The sequence below is a fragment of the Larus michahellis genome, chromosome 2 (assembly GCF_964199755.1).
Source record: "Larus michahellis chromosome 2, bLarMic1.1, whole genome shotgun sequence".
Taxonomy (NCBI): domain Eukaryota; kingdom Metazoa; phylum Chordata; class Aves; order Charadriiformes; family Laridae; genus Larus; species Larus michahellis.
In genome coordinates, this window is record NC_133897.1 from 125626007 (window position 1) to 125651504 (window position 25498).

Below are 25498 nucleotides of genomic sequence, written 5' to 3' on the forward strand. Positions count from 1 at the left end.
TTGTTTGGTTTTAGCCCCCGTCTGCACTCAGCTGAGCCACCCTAGCAGCATGATACTCTCTTTTTGTACTTCAGATGTAATTCCTACACAAAGTTTTAACAGAGATGTATGCGATTTAAGCATCTCTAGGTTTTTACACTGTGTCCTTTAAACAATGGCTCCCACCTCCCAATATGCCATTTATGTGCTGAACTATATAGCTTTTGGATTGCAGTGTCATTTATTCCATTCAGAGCCTCAAACAGGACAGAAGCCACAATCCAATAAGCCAGAAAACTGGCAGCATCAGCCAACAGCAAGATCTATAAAGGAAAAAATAAAAAAAGCAGAAACAATCTTTTACTCTGCTAATGTCAGACTCCAGGAAGCTGGGACGACCAAATAAAAGCTGAGGTGTGAAACAAACAAACAAACAAACAAAAAGCATTTCAACCAGAAGCCATTCCTTAAATATCGCAGATCTCTAGGCTGTAGGTTCTTTGTTAGGAAACTGAATACATGCCACTTTACATTTGAGAGGCAAGGCAAGCAGCTCCCTCTGGTACACATGGCAATGCCGCTTTGTGGAGCAGCCCACAATGACAGTGAAAACATGGAGCAGCCGATACCCTTTCAAAGGCGAGGTCTCAGCCCAGCCCCACAGCCACCACTCTGTAATAGCCGCAGTGCATTCCCAGTTTTTGTTTCAAGCACCTAGAATCGTGCAAGAAGCACTGGTCAGAGAGCCTTTATTTGATTTCCAACGCAGGATCAAAAGTCTGGGCAAGAAAGGAATGAATTCTGGTCCAGAAATTCTCTTGTGAGAAATCTGGAGGAAGTGGCCGCATAAATTGCTGAGGATGGTTTTAGCTCCATCTGTGATTGGCTGCCAACAGCATTCGGCGCTGGGGGAGAAAACAGCTGCAGCCAGCACAGGGAGCAGCCTCCTTCAAGCTCGTTTTGTTGGACCGCGAGGTAGGACGTGCTTAGGGACAGGATCGCCAGAGACAGCTGAGGGTTAAACTTCCTGGCAAGGCTTGAGGTAAAAAAAAAAAGAAATAGGGAGGAAAGAAAATAGACTGAGCATCAACAGGAGACCACATGCTTTTGAGAATCACTGCAAATGGAAAGTGCTGCAATAGTGCATGGAAAATAAAGAGGGTCCCTGAAATATGATTTATTTTTCCCCCCACTAATCAGAAAGGTTTATCATTTAAAAAAAAAATGGAAAAATATAAATTTAAGCCATGTTTTTCTGGATCATCCAAGAAAGAAAATTAAGAGCCGATGGGCTTGATGGTGGATTTTTCAGAAATAAAAACCAGTTAATTATATAAAGTGAAAAAATTATGTGCCTGATACTACATGGAATAAAATCATACTGTGTTTATACAACCGGAACAAAGCCTGGTTTGTTCCTCCATGAGTGTTACCTCTGAACTCACCTGCAAACTACAGCTAATAATAATATGAGGCAAATCAGGAAGGGCCAAATTCTGCCACGCTTACCATCACTGCTCCTTCCTATGTGTGCTGTGAGAAAGTCACATTGACCCCAATGTGAACCTGGTGAACACAGATGGTCTCAGGACAAAGAAAATGTATCTGTAAAATTCCTGCATATACCATAGTCATTTGAGCAAATAAAGATTCATGTAGTTTAGCAAGGAGGTAGACTAATAAGTTGCATGCACAGCTTAAGACATGCTAATGAAAACACTGCTTGAGACAGAAAAAGAGATGCATGCATATTCTTCCCAAATACTAGAGGAAATATTTTATAGTTGCAACTCCTAACAAAAACTTGTCAGTTATCTTATACACTAAACGCTTGAGATAATTAAATTACTATAATATTTGCAATGTCCACAGGGACTACTCTAAAGTAACACTAGAAATACCAAAGTAAATCATTTATCAAAAGCAGAAATTGTAGCAACGCTGCGGTGGCTTCAGTATCTTTGGAAGCCCAAAAAGAAAAGTCAAAGGACAGACGAATGCATTGTTATTTGCTACAGCATGGACTGTGCTTATAAAATGACATCTCTTGATGTTCTGGTATTATCCTCAATTGAGGAATTTCATATGAGACAGCCCAGTTTACAAATCAAACCCAAATCTTTTAAATCTCCACTTCTGGAAGCCTGATTAAGTACCAAAAATGGAGCAATGTTCCTACAGCTTTGTAGGATGCCACAAACCATCAGAAACAATAAAGATTTTGGAACTTACTGGTAATTCTGCTGATGGTGAATGAGGCAGAAGAGCACGGCTTGTGCTTTTCTGGCTCAGAAGTGCTGGCTGTAGCAAAATGTAATGTTGATACGTGAAGTAGGCTGAACTCGAAAAACACATGGCTTAGGAATTAGGTGGCATGTTTGGAAGAGGCCAATTTTTCACCCTAACCTTTCCTTAAGCACCGTTTTAATACCTTCTCTTTTGGCTGCTGAAATTTAGGAGGTAGGTATTAGCGCCCTATGGAGGTGGAGGCGGAGGAGGAGGAAAGGAGGAGAAGGAGTGTCAGTGCCAGCTACACAGCCCTTTTAGTAGCCATTACCGATCATTTCACGTAGCGGTTTGGCAGGAAGCCAAGTACCTAGCGTTTAACCTGGTTAGATGTAAGGCACTAGTGTGAAGGTACATAATTAACAAAATTACCAGCTAAATTCCAGATTCTTTACTGTTGCTATAAAACCCAGTTCAGAATCCTCTATCAGTCACAGGATAAATGCTTAAGCCAGTAAGAACAGCCAAAAAGACTTCCTTACGTTTGTTGCTAAATATCTGTCTCCCACCAATGTCAGTAACTTTGGTTTGTCTCCTTTCCCCTGCTAGATGCTCCAGGAGAAACCTATCCAGTTCCTTGTAGGTGCTGTGAAACACGTGCCCTTGCTCTGCCTGCAGAGCGATTGCTTGTTCTAGCAAACTCAAGTTCCCTTTTGTTTTGTCCAGCTCAACCGACACTTCCGTGGTTTCTGACAGGCACTCGTTGTCGTCTTCGCTTTCAGGGAAGGGATTCTGAATTCTCTTCTCGAAAGGATCTGGGTGAGACTCCTGGGGTGCTCTTAGCTCTGTTTCTGAGTCACAAAGTGTTTCACAAGGTCCGAATTCCACCTCTTCCTTCTTTATTTCTGGGACTTCCAGGATGCCAGCTTGATTACACTCTACAATATACTTCTGAGTTACATGGGGCTTTACACTCATTTCTTCAGAGAAATTTGAGGAGCTGTCCCACTCATTGTCCATAATTTCAGAGTTACTTTCATTTTCCTCAGATGAACAGTATTTTGGGTCAGAAATAAGAGTCTTTTCTTTTCCTTCAGCTGAGTTAATCATGTAACATTCATCAGTGTCATCACTTTCTGTTTTTAAGGATTGAATGCCACTATCATTTAGATTTTCTGCCGCTGTTTGACTGGGTGCATCTTTTGATGATTTTCCCATGTTCATCAAAGATTTGGCCACAGCATCTTGATAGCTGGAATAGTTATCTTTTCTTTGACTGGAATTTTCTTGCCCACCTGAATGAGGGGCTTCCTCAGATGATTTTGGAGTACTTTCCTCTGCATGGAAAAAAAGCAAGAGAAAAATATGTAACAATAACTGCTTTTTGTATTTTGTAGAAATGATATGAAGATATTTACTTACCAATCACCATTTCTTTACTCAAAGGTCCTTTAAAATGATTGAATTCACCAAGGCTGTGTTTACAATGACTGCTTGTAACATCAGGAAAAACCCTTCTAAGATTATGTCTGCTTTATACTATAGCTCCAAAGCAATATGAGAAATAAATATGTTGCCATTTTTCACTGGTGGTGAAGACATATATTATCGCAGAACACACACATTCTTATACATTCATATAAATATAATGCGCCATATATATACACACTATATATATACACACAATCTATATAGTATATGCATATATATATATACACAAGCACACACACACATTTTAAAATCCCTCTGAGCTATTTTCATTCTTCTTTCATCCAAGATTCCCAAATATTTTCTCAAAATAGAACCCTAATTACTTTTCCGGTCACCCCAGATCCCATGAAAGACCTTGATGGAAAAAACCTCAATACTTCACAAAGGGCAAGCTCCTGGTCACCATTGCAATTGCCACATTAAGTGATAGATCAGGTCATGCACAGGCAAACAGAAATGGTTGTTATGTACAGACTCATAAAGGACTTGTTAAAGACACCACTGAAGTGCATCCTGTCTTTATAAACATCTTTCTTCAGAAGAAAAGCAGCAGCCAGCAGGTAATAGAGGCTACATGTAGGAGAGTTTGTCGGTGTGGAAGACAATATGCCTTTTGTATCTCATTTAATTTTTTATAAACATTTCCTCTGACAAGGACACTCAAAAATACATCTCCATCATCTTCCTTTCTGGTAATTATCTCTCTAAAATCAACACTGGTTTGCCAGGATCAAGTAAATATTGCCATAGTAACTAAAAGCATTTTTGGATGAAGGGAAGAATTTAGTCACAACACTAGCCCCTTCAATAATGCTGATTATAGGGTACATTCTTTTGTTGGGATCTATTCAACATAAACTGAAAAATTTAACATTTTACTTCCTAGAAAGGAGGATGAATAAACAAGCACAGATTACTTCATAAGATGTATCTGTCCTCTCCTGAATCAGAACTACTCCAGGTTTAAATAATAAATTAAGCTAGTCTAAAATGCAAATGAAGTTTCTCTCAATAACACAGCGAGCTATTAAGAGAAAGTGTAAAGGGTTATGATAATTTTAAAGTATTATGAACTACAGAAAACAAATAAAAAGCATTTTCAGTGAATATGTCCAATTCATTGAACTATTCTCTCAATCCACTTAACTACCCACATGTGTACAATAATGATTTATAGACATTATACCTAATTATGCATATTTGGGCTGTGTTAGAGTGCCTAACAAAAGCTCTAGAAAGCAACAATTACCTCTGTTGCTTAGCTACATAGTTTAAAATATTCCTATTAAGTGCAGATTATTGTGGAGGGGAAAAGGGGGACAAAAATGCACATGTGCACCACAATGCATTTCACTTTACTGCTGCCAAACTGTTAGCATTTTGGGTCATTTCCAGTTTACATAATTGTTTGGTTCAACTGTTTGTTATATGTTAAAAGAAAATATTGATTAATTCTTATTCTTCTTCAGAAAATTGGACTCATGCGGGGAGAGGTGGCCTTGTGCACTGTGTGCATAAAGTTGTGTTTAAAAAGAATGTCTGTAAACCTTAGTGTAACTTTTCAGCAGCTGGTCTAGTACCACACACATTGCATTATTCTGAATAAAGAAGTCTGCTGTCCTTTCACATCTCAGCAAGTAAGAATGATGATTTGGCTTTATAATCAACTTTAGACAAACGGGTTTTTATTCTTTGCTCTTCTGCCATTTGGAAAAAAACAGAGTCCCATCCATGGGCCATTTCAAAAAGTAAGAAGTTATAGTTTTAAAAGAAGTCTCCCACCCAACAAAACAAGATAAAACTTGATAATAGGAACAGATCTTTTCAGTTATTTTTCTGTGTGAAGGATGGAAAATTACATAAATTCATGATAACAGATTTTTGCTCCTTAAATAATAAGCAATTTTTGAATGCAGTGTTTAAAAATTTGTTGTTGAAGCAGTCTTAATGGTTCAGCTGTCCCAGCTTTGCTTTTCCTTCTACAGGCTGTAAATTTACTTTAAAAATAATCAAAACTCAGCTTAGTTTACAGTTGCATCAATCAATGAACCAAAGCATTAACTCATCAACTGACAAGAATCACGAGTTCATAATAAAATGAGCAATATTACACTAAGAAATTACAAATAAACCCAGACCAGCTGTATGTTTTAACTGAAATTTGTTTTGTAGCTGGCAAAACTAATGCAAAAGAGGTAGGTCAGTGACAAACTATCACTGATAAATGCACTTTGCGAGAAACCTCACTGGTATCAAATTAATTTATTTGAAATAAGGTGGCTTTTTTCTTTTGACTGAAGGTCTAGGTGCAAATAGGACCTACTTTTATATCAATGGACCTGGCCCAACACTTGATCTCTTTTAGAAAAAGAAACAGATGAATAACTTAGGTTCATTTGTACATGGCACAAGTTCTACCTTTACAGCCATCATAGTGCTTTCCCTTCAGCAAGTTCTTCAAGCTGTGCAGAGGACAGATGCAAGGGAAAGAAAAGCACATTACTGAGGGAGATCTGGATGGCGAGGAACCAGGCTGAATCAATACAAGAAAAATTAGCTAAGATCTGTGTATATATATATATATAAAAAAAACCCCAAAACCAACCAAACAAAAAAACCGAAAACCAACAACAACAAACCCCCAGACAAAAAAAACCCAAACCTTACAAGAACTCTTACTCAAACAGCTTCCCTTCAGGTTTCTGGTGTTAGGAGATGGAAATACTCTTTACAGGCTGAAGAGGCACTGAGAACCATGGAACCTTTTTCTTGATGAATTTTGCTTAGTAATGTCACCCAAAAGACAAAGACACTGGGTGCCACCTTGTTAATTAATGTTCTGTTCAAAGAGGGAGCTCCCTCCTAGGCTTTCACCTGACAGGATGCAGACCCCTGGATGAGACTCTTCCTAGAATACTTAAGAGTGACAACTGGCTGAAATCTTTGCCCCATAGAAATGAAACAGAAACCTCCACTGATTTTGATAGAACCATGATTTGACTCTTTAATCTGAAAGGCAGTCGCCTTCTATTTGTTTTATAGTATTCACATGCATAAAATCTGGGGGTTTTGTTTTGTTTTAAGGAAATTCTTTTTGGAGTGGATAAAGATGTAAATTCCTAATTTCAGTTCATTGTAGAATCATGAAACATCCCAGGCTGGAAGGGACCTTGAAAGATCACCTGATCGAACCTTTTGTGGGAGAGGGAGCCTAGATGCTGTCTAGCATGCTGTCCTCCCAAAATATTTGAGAAGTTGGTATAAGAAATTGAGTGGAAAGTAAAAATCCTTTAAAATCCTGTAGCAAGCAGCAACTGAGTGGAATATAAATTCATTCTATTTTCATAGTATCTATAATTACTAATTTTCCAGGGCCAGATTGTGTTGCTTTTATCTTGACCTTTGCTATTTATGATGACTTTTCCCTTTAAAACAAACGTGGAATGTATTCCACTAATTTCACCTCATTTGCCTTATTAACAACTTGTGCAGGACTTCTTAAACAAATATGTGACAGACAGTTTAGTTTGATAATTTTTGTTTATCTTGAATATATATATAAACCTATATTAGAAAGAGAGAGAAATAAAGACACGCTGTAGCTATATCTTTCTGTCTCCCCATCCTCTTCCATATTTTGCACCATACACATTGCAGAAGTTTCTAGAAATTGTTGGACATGTTTGGCTTAGCAGAGTTGGAATAACAAGTATAAAAGTGCTGAGTCTAATAATCGTGTTAAACTGAACGTACGTAGCAGTCACATGCATGAAATTGCTTTGCTAAATGTTAAAGTCAACAATGTTTTGCTAAGCTTTTTTTTTTCCTTCCTAAGAGCTCTATATATTCCAGTGAAAATCTGTGCTTCATAAGTGTGTTTTTCTCAGTGGTGGGCTTAACCTTGTCCTTTGACAGAGCTAGTGGAGAAGCAGTTGCTGCTCCATATCTGACCTGGTGCAGTAGTTGTTTCTCTATGTGACCTACAAAGAATTTACTATATCCCAGGAGGAGTTATTGTACCAAATAATTGGAAGTACGGTGGTCAAACCTATACAGAAATGCACCATTCCAACTCTGTTAGAAATCAAACACATTCTGCATCCTTTTTTGAAAATATTGTTTCACATCTCCCTTCCTCTGGAATTCAGGTTCAAGAGGAGCCACGCTACATGACTACCTGGAGTTGAGCTTCTTTCAAGGACACTGATCTCTTCCTGTAAATCCGTCCTGTCTTCATTTTCTTCTTTGCATTCCAAGCTGGGGCTGTAGTGGCGAGGTTTCATTAACAGGGACTTCCTTTTGTTGACAGGAACACCTGATATCTGTTCTTCGGCTTTTCTCTTCTTAGCCATGGAGCATTTGTAGGCACTGCAATAATCAATCAGCAATGAAAGAGAAAAAAGTAGAAGTGAGGGGTAAATGGTTTAAAAAATAGCACCATCCTCCAGTTTAATTCTAACTATAAAAGCAAGGGCTGACAAAATATTAATTCACTTGCAGTTTCAGCAAGTTGTGCTTAGTGGATATTTAATTTTAGCTCATGTACTTCAGGGCACAGACAAGTCCCATTTCTTTTAACTGCTGCAAAATCTGTTTAAGGGAAGGGGAATGAGGAGGAAGACAAAACCAAAAAACCCATAACCCAACTTCCTTAATCCTAAATAAACATCCTAAAAAAATCTGAGACCTTCTCTGCAGTAAAATAAATACACCCAGGAAATGATGAACAAAACTGTGGTCTGGGTTGATAATCCAGAGAAACAGCTAAAAGGAAAAATATACCACCAGTTACACTACAACATCCTCACCCTTTGTCTCCATTACCTTTACATGGATATCCAATCATGGTCCTTGAGTTCAACAGCACAAAACGCGTGTGAAACACACTCTACTTTCAGAAAAATTTGCAATAAGGGTCCCTCTTTCAATATCAGTCCCAAGCGTTGGTATCTTCATTAACTCTGGAAAAAAGCTTCTTCAGAGGGCAATTCAATCCACTTAAAACTAGATCTATCTGATAAATAGGGTGAGGCACCCCCTGGGAAAGACCTAACCCAGTCTAGACGCCTAACTTTTCAGATGACTAACATCAGAAGAAAGGGTATTATTTTAAAGATGAAGATTTTTGGCAGATTTGATATACTTCTTTCAGCTCCTACGAGATCCACATATTGATCTGCATATTAACTTGCTTCTACAGATATTTTGCAAAGCCTTTACCACCACGCAGCTGATCTATATGGCATATAGTTGTTACATCATACGACGCTTCACTAAGGAGCCCTGAACCTTCAATACTCTTTTATTAATAACTTTTTGTGTAAGTGATTTGGCATGATTTCATTGTTCTCTCACACCAAGTATTCGAAGACATTTATGTAGTACAAATAATAGTGGTCATATTATATCTGTCAGAGATGAAAAAACTACATATACGAATCGGTGTAATCCACTCAATGGTTTCTCGACCTTAGGCACCTCCAGGGTGCATTACAAATCTACACGATGCCCTTAGGTGTTGGATTTTGCATTTGGCTCACTGACTTAGCTGAAAGATTTGCAAAAAATCCATGTATGCAGAGAACTCCTATTGGTTACACATATTACAAGCTCAACAGCATAAATTAATCCTTCCAAGGTATCTTATGTGCACTAAATTGGCTCAGGTTCTGATTGTTTTGGATGAAAGCATATGACTAACTTGGGCTTTTTGTTAAAAAAAATACCCATTTTTGGCTAAGCACCTTTTTGGCAATCCATCATTGCAAACACGAAGGACATGGAAATACAAAGATCTGCATTTTAGGGGGAACATTAAAATTCTGCCATATGCATCTTAAACACAGGGGATATTCTTGATCTTCTGAAAGCTAAAATGCTATGGACATCAGGAACAGTGGACGCTAAGCACCTGCTGTAGTTGAATATATTATGGCTTCTCTGTTATTTCTCTGTTTATGAATAAAGGATAACATGAATATCGTATTAAAGTTTAAAATCGCAATGGTATATGTCCCCTTGGAAATGATGCCCATAAAACAGATATCAGAGATGGAGGCACTGCAGACAAATACGCATAATTTATTTTTAAGAAAATACAACCAAGAATTTCTTAATTCATATTTGTGAACGACAGTTGATACCATTCATGTTGTTTCAGGAAAATTGAATAAATGACAAATGTTTCAAAACCCTTCACACACAATTGTTTATATTAACAAAAACCTTCACTAGGTTTGCTTTTGATCTTTCTCATTTATTTGTCAAGCTTCAAGTTTACCTCCAGTAGCTACTGTGAGAGTGTTTAGGACAAGATGAATTTCCAGTGTTTAATTCCCCTTTGACGAAGTTACAGCTGTTTCTTACACAAGCATAATTAATAGATTTTTAGAACAGAGGATCCAATTAGATCATCCAGTATGCCCCTCTGCGCAATACAGGTCACAGAACTTCATCTAGCTCTTCAGCTTTAATCCTGTAATTTGTCTCACTATTGTATATCTTCCAGTGAAGTTAAGGAAAAACATGATAGGATGGTAAGATGATTGCTGTATTCTTGCTCACTAAGCTCCATCTTTTTCCAGTAGCTTCATGTTACAAGCCCACCACTGTGGCCTGGCACAACTGCTATTAAACATGTTGGTGTTTCACCACAACTGTGAAAGAGAGGCCAGCTCAGATGTTAGCAGACCAGCGTCAAGACCAGTGCGGGGGTACTGCTGCCACCTGCCACCTGCAGACCTGCTCTGGGAAATGAGAGCACAAGAATCCCACTTGACTGTAACTACCACAGTTTACAGCAGTAAATCAAAAGGTACTTTATCAATGTCAGGACAGCAGGCCCATGAATCTGCTTGGAAGTACGTTGCTCATGTTAGAAAGTTTCTCCTCTATAAAAGACTGAGGCATTAGCTTGTCCTTATCATATCCTTTTCCTGTACAAGAACGGCCACTCACCCAGATTTCGTCAATAGCTCCCATCGTTTTAAAATAAGTGAACACAGGAGATTCAACTTTATGTAAAATCATTCCTGATGCCTTCCACTCTGATTACAGGAAGATGTCAAAACACGGTTGTTGCACGCTTCCTAGGACGTGCAAATTGCTTTCCATGGGCCAGGAAGAGATTTTTCATCTCCAACAGAATATACTCTTGTTTTTGATAGCAACTTTTTAAACTTCTGGGTTTGAGTTTTAACTGGAATCTATTGGTTTGCAAGAGACAGTTTAAAGATCTACCTCGTACCAGCAATTCACCTTATTTTCTACCTTGTAGTGATGAAAAATAAAAATGAAAATAAACGCAAAAACCAACTTCACAAGTGGTTGCTTTTTCAAGTACTTACACATGATTTGTTAAGTATTTGATAATGGACACTGGGAATTTAACTACATGAATATATTTATGCCTTTGTAACATTCATGGCATGTCGATTTCACCTTTGTCTTAAAGTTCCTGTTTCTCTCTTTTGCTTATGTACATTCACACATACACACACGTACGTTAGCACAGATTTGTCAAGCTGTAGTTTTTCAAATGGTAAACCTATAATTTAGCTTCTCTATTACTCATCTCATAAATTCAACGTCTAATAGTTTTGTTGCTATTTATCAATGGCCTGCTTGTTGTCATGGAACACTGATTCAGCTGTCAAGGTTATTTGGTAATCTGAGGCTCATAAAACAGAAGAAGCTCTTTTTGTTATGAGCCCAAAGCCAATACATGTTTTTTTTTTCCAAATGTAACTGTATTTAAATTTTATGAATAATAAATCATTTTAGTACTATCTATAATGAGAAGATTATTTATTATTCCTTTTTTAGTCAATGACTCAGTTACCAAAAACAGTCTTGTGTCAGTTATCATGGTGTGAGCAAAGAGTTTAAAATCTAAGACATACAAGACCTGGTTGCATGTGTTGGAAAAAAACCCAAACATGATAAATCTTTCATATGTATTTCACACCTCAATACTTTCTTTTTTCTTTTTAATTTAGTAGGTCCTTCTTTATCCTTTATTTCTGCTCAGAATATATCTTGGATGGTATGGGCAGACACTGGTAGTGCACAGGCAGAATGGTGCTTTGAGCCCCATCACAAAGCAATGCCTCAGAAGAAAAAGAGAGATTTTAAGCAGTCCTAACCACATACAGCTTTTCCTACTGCTGAAAATTGTGATGCTACTCTTTTTTTTTGGTAATTGGTTCATCTAAGTGATGTGTTTGTCAAGCCTTTAACCTGACCTTTAACCACTTTGTAGCCAGCAAGGATTTTTTGTTGTTAATCTGTTGGCAAGACTTCCAGATCCCTGGGGAATTATTTTCTTATTCACAGCAGCCTGAAGGTTGATAAAGCATGATAACAGAGCTAAGAATCGCCACAGTGGGTAAAACCAGGGGTATGTTCATCCTGACGACTGCTGTTTACTAATGCCTGTAATGGATGCCATGTAAAATAGTAAGAACAGAACACACTGTATGTCATGTACACTCCTTAGCTTCAAGAGAGAAAATAAATGACTTCGAATACCAAAGTACTTACACTTATTGTCTAACGCTATTTAAGGAGCCCACTCCTCATGTGAATTTGTGCAAGAATAATTAGTGGAACATTTGAGTTTGTGGAGAAAATAATTTTAAATTCTTAGCCTGAATTGCCTTTTGACTGTTTACTTAACTATACTACAAAAGTAAGCGTTAGGTTACTGAATTACAGTTAAAGGAGACATCATCTTCTGATTTGCAGAACCATTTAACTTCACACCAGTAGTTAAAAAAAGATTAGCCCAACTACTCCTTAATCATATTGTGAGTAAAGACATTTCCTGCTGCGTTAGGCCTTGATCAGGTTTTGTTCACAAACTTGCAGATGCCATAGGGTGCTGCCTAAGTCAAATACTAAATGTTCCTTATGGGGGAAAAGTCGGTATTCAAAGATTCAGGGAGACTTGTCACTCACAGGTGAACCAGTAGCTTACAAATGTCTGTCATGGTCGGGCTTTCTTCTAAAAATGTTTAGACTGTACTGAATCAGAGGTACCTGAAGGGAACAAAAATTCTGAATGTCTCCCCATCTTAGTCCTCTTCTATATCTGCTTGTTCTGTAAGAAACAGATGAGCTGGATTCTGTCTAAGTCTCTAGCACAATGGCTTCCAGAGTTTTAGGTGATAGCTGAAAGTATCTGTTCCCCAAAAATCACACAAAAATCCCGAGCTCCTCATAAGCTGATGATGAACAAGAGAGATTACTGGCACTGGATACAGGAAGGGGATGATCTGCTCCTGGGATGGACTGCAAGTCAGTTGAAATGACATTGATGTTATTGTTTACATTGACCATGAATGCTGGAGATTCATGAAAGGAGCTGGAATGTCAGAATCCAAAGAAAGAGAGCATTGGTAGTCTGATCACTGCAATTGATTAGTTCTGTTAATTACAGCAACTTTAAATGAACAACAGTGGTTGGGGACGAAGGCGGAGAATGACTATGAGTCAATTGTTTGCTTTGTCTTCAGTTCAAGACGGTCAAATTTATGTTCCATTTCCTTAACTAACCCTCATTGTTTGCAAAGAGTGCCTGTAAATTTTATAGCTCAGTGGAATCAAGAGTGACAGTGTTCTCAGTTTATGTTGTTCTAAAAGTGAGAACAGAGAGAAAGATGGTATTAACATACTGTCTCATCATAACCAGAAGTTGGAGTCTCCACAGAAAGACTGAAAATACACAGCATCAGTCAGGTCTGCAAGAACTATTCAGCATCCAAGGACTAGGGTGGTGTTTCCAACACTATGAAATTACTTACTGAATGTGAAAGAATTCACATACTCTGACTATATACAAAGACAAATCCTAGATTCAGAAAACAAGATAGAAACTAATTTTAAGACACATGGATTAGCCATATATTTTATACATAGAGAGAGAAGAACGTTATCTAAAGGAAGAAAGTAAATTGCGTCACTTCTGACTATGGATACTGGAATATGAATTCAACAAGGGTGAGCTAAAGTTCATTTACAGTCGAAGATTGAGTTAAACCAGAAAAAGAAAAAAATTTTTTTCTAATTTTTTTACATAACTTTTACGTATTAAAATATATTCAAACATTATGCCAACAAAAACTTATGGCTTTATGTGAAAATATAAAAAAAGACCATTTGTTAATAGAACTCTGATGTGAGTTTTTACAGGTGAAATTTTCAGGCCAGTCCTGGAAAGGACTGCTGAGCTCTTATCACTGCTAAGAGGCTAAACATGTTTGTGCCCTGATTGCTCATCTGGAGACAGAGTTATTGACATTAACATTTTCTTGTGTTTTATAAAGTAAACCGAGCAATAGTAACTTTTAGACAATCTACGTTTAGACTTCATGATGGAGCTTGTTGTATTCCACAGATTCAGCCTAAGTCATGAAAAATAATCTGGAAAATAGCTCCAGCTGGGAATCCCTGAAAAACTATTTTGAGAGAATTCATCAGGTAAAAGTAATGTCCTTCCATCAACATTTTTAAGCATTGAAATTGGAAGAACTTCAACCAATAAAATGTGTTGAAAAAAATTGCTCCTCATTTAGACTCGGTGAATTGGCTCTAACATAAACTCAGAAGTAGCACGACTTATTCCAATGATAATTGAAGAAAATCTGACTGTTTCTCATTTTTTTAATATCACGTGTGGACAAAAATTGTATTTCACCCCTTTCTAACAAACCCGTACACTTGGCTTACAAGTTGTATCTGTGAAATGGACGGGAACTTTTCCTGTGCACTGTAGCAATCATTCTAGGGTTAAAGGGGTTTCTACAAGTAGAAAAGTTTACTGCCTTACACAGGCAATGCTCTTTTTCTAAAATGCCAGAGTTGTGAGAAGTTCAGTCCAGGGCTGAACCAAGATAAAAGGAATGCACATGGGGTATATATGGGAAGAAAGATAAAAGGGAAATTCGTATTTATGAACACTAATATAGAGCAAAATAAGCTCAGTAACTTGGGGGTATTAAAGTATTTGTCTATATACACAAATGAAAGGTTTAGCTAGGAAAAAAGGAAAAGAACTGGACAGATAATAATGTGGAGAAAATATGGCATCATAACTGATAGCTGCCTGGAGCATGATATTAAAACATATATTTTATTTTAAAAAGACATATAAGAAAAGCAAAGGAGCTGCCATAGCCTTGTTGGTGAAAGAGGATTTATTAGCCCCCATAAGAAGAGGCTGGGGAGAAATGGGTAATGGTGTTGAGTCATTATGTACTGAGCTTGGAGATGTTTCAGACAGTAAACTAAATGTTATAGGCCACCTGACCAAAAAGAATAACTGGACTGTGAAATGATTGAGCAAATAAAAAGAAGCACGTAAAAAGAATGGAGCAATGGTAAGTCAGCAATAACATAGGAAAAGGCATGCAGTTATGGTGAAATCTACCCATGCCTCAAGCTCACTGTGATGCCTGAGGCTAAAGTACAACAATTTCAGGCTGCAATAGGCTTCATGAAATGTCTTTTTTTTTTAAAAAAAGAACAACCTCCTTTTTTTTTTTTTAACTCTAGTTTGCTATTTTAGCAGAGTTCTCCCCACAGGAAAGGCAACTCGGAGAAGGATAGCACAGATTTAATTTATCTTCCCTGGTTTTCTTGTTTTCAGTTTACAAGCTTGTCGGATCATAAGGATATTCAGATCACATAAAAAATTATGCACATAAACTCTCTAATTGAAATACTATGTTAATGAAATGGATGACTTCTTCATGTTGTCTTTATATAGCTCATAGATCAAGAACTCTATATGACTAGAGTTGTATATTTGGATCCTTTTCTAATAGGTAAGTTATTTTTAGTGAAAGCCAGTTTGGAGGAAACTTAATTTTTATTGTCTGGAGCTCAAGAAGTTCTTAAATTCAGTAATATGAATGAATGCCCAAGATCTGGGCCAAATCCAGCCTCCCTAGCCTCTTTTTCATTTACTCACTCAATCTGTCCAGGTTCAGTAGGTCAATAAATTCCAGTGGGACCCAAGCCAAGAATTTGGCTTAGAATGGATTAAGTTTCTAGGCAAATCTACAGATCATCCACACAACCTTTGCATCCAGAAAGCCTTGCACGTGAGTGGTCAGCCTGCTAACACCACTAAATGCTCAAATAAAAAGCATACTGGTAACTACAGTCTGATTAGAGAATACATAAAAAAGATAAGCAAGATAAGCTTTTTTTTTTTTTTTTGATAACAGACAATGGGACTGTAAGCAATTCATTGTCAGGAGCCAGTACTTCCCTTTAATGTAGCACGAGGTCCCATGGCTACATTCTTTTCCTTTCCTTGCTATCTCCAGGCTGTCCACAGTCTGTTTAGGCTTGCTTTTACTTGGCTGGATCCACCCTTGACATCAGTCAGACAGAGCAATTCAGCCAGCCATAATATTTAACTCATGATTGATATATATGAGGCAGAAGTCACTGGTTGGCATTTCAATCTCTGTACGGCTTGCGGTCATCTATAGTGAAAAGATCTGTTATAAGAGGAAACAACCATTTGGGCCTATAAAGTTCCAATACATTCTGTCACCCAGCAGAAGGCGTTAAGGCATGTTCAGCTTTAAATTCCTGTGTAGGGTTGGGAGGATAACATTTGCTGTGTGCTGATGAACACAGAAGTCGTGGTGGGGAAGATGTCTCCTGTAATATACTAAATAAGTACAAGGTTTAGTTCAAGGCAAGGAACACTCAAAGATGCAAGAAGCTCTGAGGTAGAAAAAAACCTGCAAATAACTATCTTGCCAGCCTAGCAGCCACAATTAAAGTGATGTGGATTTGACATACGATGTAAAACTATTACAGAAAAGCATATGTTGTAGAGGAGAGGAGAGGAGAGGAGAGGAGAGGAGAGGAGAGGAGAGGAGAGGAGAGGAGAGGAGAGGAGAGGAGAGGAGAGGAGAGGAGAGGAGAGGAGAGGAGAGGAGAGGCAGAGCGAAGGTAGGTGAGGAATGACAGCACTGCAGATTTCACAATTTGATGGCTAATTAGAGGGGAACTGGAAGATGAAGGAGGAAACAAGGAAGGAGCTTCAACATGACAGACCTATAAAATTGCTTGCCATTACAATTTACGTTAATGCTTGTTTTATTAGTTATGATAATAGATGACATACAGGATATAATAATAAGGTGGATTCCAGCACTATTATTTTATTAGTTCTGAGACCAGCATATACTTACCTTTGCCTCACAGTAAACTGCACCATGCACCGATTGTTCACTGTTTGTTTATGCTTGACTATTCAATGTTTTCTATCAAACATCAATTAGAAAATCACTTTTCCTTAGCATAAACTACAAATTTCCACAGATTCTTTGAGGAGAGTAGTGACTAGCTCTCCAGAGTAAATTCCTTAAAAGCCTAACAATGTTGTCAGAAAAGAATAAGAAATGAACAAGATTTACTGGGAATTTAAGAAAGTATGATTGATGACAACATGACAGCCTTAATTACACCACAAATCATGGAGTAAGAGGCAGAGGTTAATATTTTCAAAGCCCCATAACCATTTCAATTTCTACAACGGCTAGGGCAGGGAGGAAGTTCTTTTCCAAGCTAGAGAGCAAGCACTAGATACTCTTAACTCATCATTCTGTTACCAGACTTTGGGAATAGGTACTCTTGAGATTAATGCCCATTGTTTAATTGAAGATCAGTTATCAATAGAAACAGTGTGACACAGGTCTTTGTCCCAGGTGAAATGCCTAATCTAGATGTATCATGGAGAAATATTTGACTGACAAGTTGGCACAACTCTGTCCCAGCCAGTTACCATCATAAGGATCACTGGGGAGGAGAGCTGGGAATGTATGCTGTCAACACATGTTCTTCAATTGTAAAAAAAGACTTTTTGTCAAGCTCTGACATGTCTGCAAAAAAACAGGGTAAATATCCTGGCAGTAGATATAACTATTGACCATGTTCATTTAGCATTTGTTACTAAGTCTATTTGGACTCAGGAACACACTTTGTTTCAGCAAATCACATTAAGGACTGTGAGGGTATCACGGTCTCTGCCAGTGGGAGACAGATGAGACCGCAGGAAACGCAAGAGTCCACCTCAGTTCTATTCCAAATGTGCTTATTCAGGATTATGACAAATGTGCTTTTTCCCCAGCAGTTTCCAGAAAATCTTGAGTCTATGACCAAATCCTATGGAAACAGAAGCCAAGCCCAAAGGACAAACATGACAGTTTTTCCAGATGCAGGCTGGGAACAAACAGTTTTCTCAGTCTCTGTCTCACTTTTAAGCAGTGCTATGGGATAAGAGCACTGTGAAGGTGATAGCTACAGAAATGATTTGTAACCTCATTTCTTACTGAGGAACATCTTTGTGCCTTTTTGTCATTTTTTTTTTTTTCATGTGACCACTTCTTCCATCACCTAAGTACGGCTTTCACCTCTTCATCAGGTCATCTGCCAGACTTCTGCTTTTGTTTCATACAAATATTTCTTAAAAAAATGCTTATTTTATGAAGCTCAAGAAAGAGCTACCAATGAATCGTTCCTTTTAAAATGCAGCTAGGCACGCACAGTCCTTTTATTTCATGCGATGAACTTTTCCTGAGTGGCCAAATCATCTTTTGTCTATCATACTGTCTACCATCATTCCATTACTGTCTGAAGTTAGAGTTCAGATATAATTGGATACATAACACCTACCAGTAATTAGAGGAAACTAGCAAAATATTCAGGATTGTAGAATATGTAATAACTATTTCAGTTAGCAAAATGCTTTTTAGTATGCTATCGATATTGTTATTTATGTTGACACACCTCTTAAATATTTTGGATAAAGTTAAGGAATATATTTCAGTAATGTAAACCTTCTGAAATACTTCAGTATCATTGATTGCAGGGTTGCTTTGCTGGTTTCTCACCCTACTAATCAAGAGACAGAAGCAAAAGGTGAAGCATCCAGTTACTCTGTCTAGCAAAGAGGCATTCAGACAGCTCTGCTCTATTCTCTCTCTGCTAAAACTTTCAAGATACTCATATCCCTATACACTCACACTGAACAGTTCAACTTATCTGAATACCTAAAATGTCTAAAAACATCTGGAACAAGAGTTCCAAATAAAAAGTAACTTTCCTTACTTTTGAAGAAATGGTCCTTTTGAAGAAATGATCTAACACTACAGAGAGTAAGGGGACGTGTAACTATTCCCACCAAAGATCAGCACTGTTCTCCATGACTTGAAACACTAGTTCCTTGTGGAGTCTTCATTAATCATTAGTGACTGAAGACAGAAAGACTTGATTTCACCTGTATCTAACCCAGGAAAGAAACTGTTTCTATTCAGATATGGACCTAACCAAACTGATCTATGCTTCTGTAATCCCATGCGTGGATCGATCCAATTTGCTCTTCCTTGGTCTGACCCAGATGCCACTCCATAACCTACAGATGGTTCATCGTACTGTAGCCCATCTGTTAAATGGAACACGGTAATGAAAATACATCACACCAATATTCCTCACTTCCCTTTGGTTTTCATTCTAATCCTGAACACAGCTGAAGGTCCTGGTCCTTTCATTGGTCCAAGACTAAATCATCTAAGAGAAGACCTCTTTCTGCTTTTTTCAGAAGATGGATACAACAGAGATGTTAAGCCCAAAAGCATGAAGTTCAAGCCTAAATGTACAGGACACAAATCTTCTGGCTTTGGCACTCCTACCACATGTTGTGCTTTGCTATGCTTATGTTGTGATAAAAGATTCACTTCTTCCCGTGGGTAGTTTAGCTACCAGTGAAATCACCACAATACTACATTCCTAAATGAAAAATCATACCATTTCATAAGTTCATAAGTAAATAATTAACACTGGAAGGAGCAACAGCTCTGTTTTGAAAGACTTATTAAGTTTAGCATGTTATGCTTCAACACCACAGCATATACGGTAGATAGAGTAAAAAAAAAAGTTCTTATAAATCTGAAGTAATAACACATCAGTATTAATAATATTAATGCATAAAGAAAATTATTTACATAACATTGAAATTTGTGATTCATTATTTCATATAATTACATGAAATAAGTGCAATTTTGACAGATACAGGAGTTGTGTACCTGGAAGAAAAGTACTGTCCTCTGAAAACTCATTGCAGCACAAGAGAAGTTTTAGCTGTTTTACTAAATAGAAAAAAATTAAAATTGAACTTGGCCCTTAAGGTGATGTTCTTTTCAAAATATACTTTTAATGCAGAAAGGTGGTCCTATTTCTCAGGAAAAGATAGATGATAGCAAAACCATTAGCCATATTTCTGGGTGAAATCTTGGCTTTCTTGAACTCAATAGATTTTTTAGCATTGAATGCCATTAGCAAGAATACAACCCCTGAAATTTAGATGAGAGAAATTTTAATGCATTATTGCATCTAATTAGTAATCATAACTCTTTGTTTTGCTTTTCATTTATTTAATTATCTACTTTTATGAAGCACAACTTGCAGAATAAGAAAAGGCTAACAAATGCTCTAGAACCAATCAATGTTATGAAACTAATAATAATACAATATGAGCATGTAAGCTTATGTAGTCCCTTTCATGTAGAAGTATCCCAAGGCACTTTGTAACAGAAACTCAATAAGGAGTGCAAAAGTGCTTTGTCAGATAGGATAAGCCAGGGGAAAAGGGGAAATTAATTAAGCATGGATTTAAATTTCTCAGCCAACATAGCATTTAGAACCTTGGTCAGAAAAGACAGTGGTTCCAATATCTGTATCCAGGGAACACAACAGACTATTTCAGTATTTAATTCTTGAGGAATGTTCAATAGTTTTTCCACAATAATACGTGTATGAGTAATAGGAATGCAATTTCAAGACTGCATTTCCAAAAGGTAGCCCCTGCCTCTCTTCCTCTAGTTTTTCAGAAACATATAGATTCATAAAAGTTGATCACCTGACTTGTATGCCATTAAAGACACTTGACTGTGGAGGTACCCAACATGGAATTTGGTACTGTATAAATTACAAAGAGCAAGTTAAGGACTGGGCAATGGCTTTGTTGGCTGTTTAGCTCACTGTTTCAAACCAATGTATGTTTCTTTATGAAGGTAGTCCATGCTTCTGACAGAGAGAGTAATTTGTTACACAGTAGTTTCTAAGATAGCATGTATTTCACAGGGGAAAAACAAAATTACTTGGGAAAAGCTATAGTAATTGATAATGCATAAATTACAGCTTCCCTGATGTTGCAGAAACTTGCACATCCTCTATTTTTCAAACATTTTTCTCTTAGGAACACATGGACCATCCTCATTTTTGGATGACTGCCTCTTTGGATTAATGCATCCTTCTGGTGCATAAATTAGGGATGCATAGAGGAAAAAGGAGAAGCACTAAATCTCAGGAAACTGAAGCCGTACAGAAAAATGTGGTTCACAGTAGAGCTGAATGAGTGACTCACCATGAATAATTTATCCAAAAAGTTAGCCTCCACTTCTGTTCATGGAATATCTATAAGCAACTCATAATTTCCTCAGTTGTATTAGAAAACAAAACCTTAAAATATTGTATGTCCTCACTGTAAATAACTTCCTGCTAATATTTCATGTCCTATCTTAAGAGACGGTGGCATTTTGATTGATCAAATAAATCACATGATGATGTTTCTCTTCCCTAGGTGGATGAACCAACAAGCACATACTTCAGATGCCTGCTGTGGTTAAGAAAGCAGCTCAGTAGCATGTGATGAAAAGTGAGCGTAGGCAAAATAAAAGAATTTGAGAAAAACTTCTAAGGGTTTTTGCAAAAATGCTTTCGGTGTTTGCAGCTGTAGTCCATTCCAATTTCCATTAATAACTCTAGGAATTTGCAGCTACCTGTACATATTTTCCTTGGGGGACATGAAGAGTGAGCTTGTCCCAGAGAAAACTTGAATTTGATGGTATGTGTTCTTTTTTGAAGATTTGGTACTGACTAATGTACTAGTTTTTCCAGGGTTTGTTCTAAGCTCTTGGACCAGTTATTAGGAGTTGATGCACATATTGATAAGATTAAAGTAGTAATGTTAAATTTTTACTAGATTTTTGGTGATCTGAAATATCCTTGCAGAATTTATGGTTTTGAATGGATTGCCACGCTTTGTGCAAATTTGAAAAGCACTCTCTGCTACTTCAACAAAATATGGAACCTCAGCAAGTACTTGAGGAAGAATGAGCCGTTTGTGCATTTAGAATTCACACTAGTATACAGAAACTATCAGTTTTATAGAAGCCATCTAACAAAACCTTATAAAGGTTAATATCTATTAGAATGTTCAGATGCTAAAATACTATAATATTTATTACAGGAAAAAGAAGACTGAAGATTGATCAGAAAATATACTCTTCTGTTGTGTGTCCTGGCACAGGCTGAAGATAACAACAACATACCAGAATCCTGCCCACTTTGCATTACTTTTGATCATGCTTGCATAATTAATGCTAACATTTTGCTTTTATATTTGGTATATTTAAAAAGTGAATCTACATCAAGTACCCTTTGTCACATCTGTGCTAAATATCTACATAATGCATAATTTGCTGGATTATCTATTTCACAGCAATACCATTGGTATGAATTTATCAATATAATCAGAAAATGAAACTGAAAAAATAAACATGAGTTCTTACCTGAGCTCTTGAGCTATGGAGTCCACTTGAACTGTTAATAAAAGCAGGAAAGAATGAATTAGTTTACACTTCCAGAGTTGTGCTTTCTGCAACCTTGCACCTGCCTATCTGTGATGACAGAGGAGCTGCTATCAAAATACAGGTGATTATTTCACGCTAACCACAGGATTGTAGCTACTAGTGGCAAACATTAACTGAACACATAATTCTCACAGTTATTTTAGGCTACATAAAACCCGGAGTATGATGTTCAGTGGAACAATAAGAAAAATGCTAGGAAAAAATAAAAATAAAAGAGAAGGCACTTATTTTTACTGAAAATAGGATGAATGACAAATCTCTGCTTTTTCTGAATTTTAATTCAATTTGGGAATGACGAAGGCTAATGTTTACAAATACCTACCCACACAAGGATATACAGCATATTGACAAAGCCAACAGGTGGTTCTAAGGATTACTCATATTGCATGGGCAACTTTTGTTTTTTCCACTTCTGGGAAAATGTTCCTGATATATTAATTCCTATGGATGTGTGTGCACGCATATAAAAAAGACAGAGAAAGAAAATCCATAATTTTTAAAAATGTGTTATTAGCTTTTTGAGTGAAAAGGGTATGAATCCCCTATTAAATACAATTAAAGTCTGCCAAACCAGACAGGCTGTTTTAATTCACAGTCCTGACCACAGAAAAGACATGTTCTAATGCTGAGGGGTGAATAACTTCCCTATTCAATAACTTTGTTCAAGTCCTCTGTTCTGGGACTTTTGAAATATATATGAATTTTACATTAATTTCAGAGAACATTACTCTCTGAATGTTCAGGGTTGTGTCAAAGTTTTGATAGGATAACGCTTATCGTTTTTAGAAAGGTTTATCTGTATTTATCCCCTTGTCTGCAGGCAGTTTGTGGCACTCCCACCCTCTTCCTCTGTCCTTTCCTAATTGAAGTCTAGCACTTTTCATCCCTTTGGACATTTGAAACTAGAGAACTAAGCCAAACCACACTTTAATTTTTTATTCTGACCACAACTTGAACCTAAAGGCACGATATTAACAATCCAGAACTATGGAGTTGTGGCAATGAATTAAATTAGTCTTTTTTGCACAATCCTGAGAATGCACGATTCACAGTAAAATCAGAGTTAACGATGGGTGCTCTGCACCCCTGAAAATAGTCATAAGGAAAAATGTTCACAGGGCAGGCAAAACTTTGACATTTATTTTTAAGTATCTCCATTTTTCACTCATTATCAAGAGTCACAAAAAGTGTTATGAATTAAAATAAAAAGTTATTTTCCTGGAAGAGCTGTATTGCTAGTCAATCATGTTTTCCAGATGTTGAGATCATTAAGGGCCTGTTTATCTCTCAGTACTGCATTTCCATCTGTTCCTTACAAAAAGAGAGGAATAGCTGGGAAATACAACTATGTCATAACTTTGCAAAATGAAACACGAGCAACAGTGCTTAAAAAAGCAGAGGGTTCTCCTCTGCACATACACCTGCACCTTTTGATTGAAGTAAATTTACTTCTGGACCATTTACGCAGCTAATTTACAGATAATTAATGGCAATAGACAGAAAAACATTCAGCTGGCTAAGACAAAGTTTTGTACATTATTTTGAAAGCATCCATTCAATATTGTCCAGCTCTACTCCCTATGGAAAATCTTTGTTTGCATAATAAAAAGCATAACCTTTATTTTCTTTGAGAAATAGCTCAAAGAAAATAGCATACAGTAGATTTTTTTCTGCTTTTCTTTAAACCATAGCTAATAACATTGTGCCTCTTAATGCCAGCAGTCTGTGTCCTGCCTTGATTAAAAAAGCAGCCCTAAGGAAGATACACACTCTCTTACTGCACATTAGGGATTGTGCACAGGAACTATCATATTTCATGGTGCGCTGGGCACAGGGTCGTGGAACGTGCTTGCTAACTCACCCTTGATTCCTTTTGAGCGTGTGCGCAGCTTTTTATTTTCCCCATCTGCATCCATCTGTAATATTAACACAAAGTCTTTAATTCATTCCTTTCGCCATTGAGAAAAAAAAGTCTCCAATGCTTTTTTTTTTTCACATTTCCAAAGGCTAGACAGTAATAGAAAGAAGAATAATCATGCCTTATTAATCTTGTCAAAGAGATAAAAAGCCATCTGTGAATATCTAGTGAATACCTAGGAGATACCTTTAATGATACAGATTTGTTTAATAAAGTGATGGTTATGAGTAACTCCGTAAGGTTTAATGACAAAGTCTACAGGTGTTAGCTGAAGGCATAAGGTTAGAAACAGCAGTGCTCTGTGACTGCTGCTTTCAGCATCCACCTCCTGGAAGAAGAGGTCCCAGAAAACCACAGTGTTTACAGGCACCCTGCATTATTGTTGTAACTGAATCATATCTTAATAGCTGTGTTGGAACCTGCATTTCTGACAACTTAATCCTTTAAAAGTGAAACGTTCTTGCTTGAATGGGCATAGTTGCACATGTACAGCTTTGAAATACTTCACCACTTAAACAAGTCGTCAAAGAGACGGTTACAGATTTGTACGAGTTTTTTGGAGAAAGTAGTGTCTAGGTTTGCGTTTCACATTAAAAAAACCCAACCAACCAAAACACCCAACCCCCCAAAAAGTCAGCTGCTGCAGTAAGATTTCTAATGTAAACGAGAGAGAACTTTGAAGATCAGCTGCTCTCATGACACTTTTGGCTACGTCTAAACCAGCACTGGAAATATGCACCTTCTGGTCTTGGATCTGGACCAGACCCATAATTGTAGGGGCAGATTTTCAACCCGTGGATTTTACTACAAACCCCTGAAAGTCAAATGGATTAAGATTTCATGTTCTGATGTAAAGAGCTGCAGTGACGTACAGCAGAATGTACAACAGTGTAATTTTGACTATGTCCAGGGAGGCGAATTTCTCTAGTTTCTAAAAGTAACTCTTAATTTTTATGTAAGGAAGACTCTCTCATGAGGAATATTTGTCTTGGCAAAATATCGGGAACTATGGAATTCTTCTTCAGTCTGTGGTAGTATCTTACTATCCATCTTTGCTTTGAATCTCAATTTCGATGTTTGTAAAATGGTGACGATAAAACATACTGTAGGTCAAGCAACTCCCGTGTGCTTCTGCACACCAGTATGCAAG

General features: G+C 37.3%; 1 protein-coding gene across 2 annotated transcripts in view; it reads right to left on the bottom strand.

Moving 5' to 3' along the window:
• ST18 (ST18 C2H2C-type zinc finger transcription factor) overlaps positions 1-25498 on the bottom strand; it is a 168458-nt gene that overhangs the window by 43334 nt on the left and 99626 nt on the right. For both annotated transcript variants that reach the window (XM_074577023.1, XM_074577021.1), the window contains exons 4-7: positions 24292-24346; positions 22350-22380; positions 7874-8064; positions 2748-3542 (exon numbers count right to left, since the gene is read on the bottom strand). In XM_074577023.1, the coding sequence (XP_074433124.1) occupies positions 2748-3542; positions 7874-8064; positions 22350-22380; positions 24292-24346 (1072 nt within the window). The remainder of the gene's footprint in view (positions 1-2747; positions 3543-7873; positions 8065-22349; positions 22381-24291; positions 24347-25498) is intronic.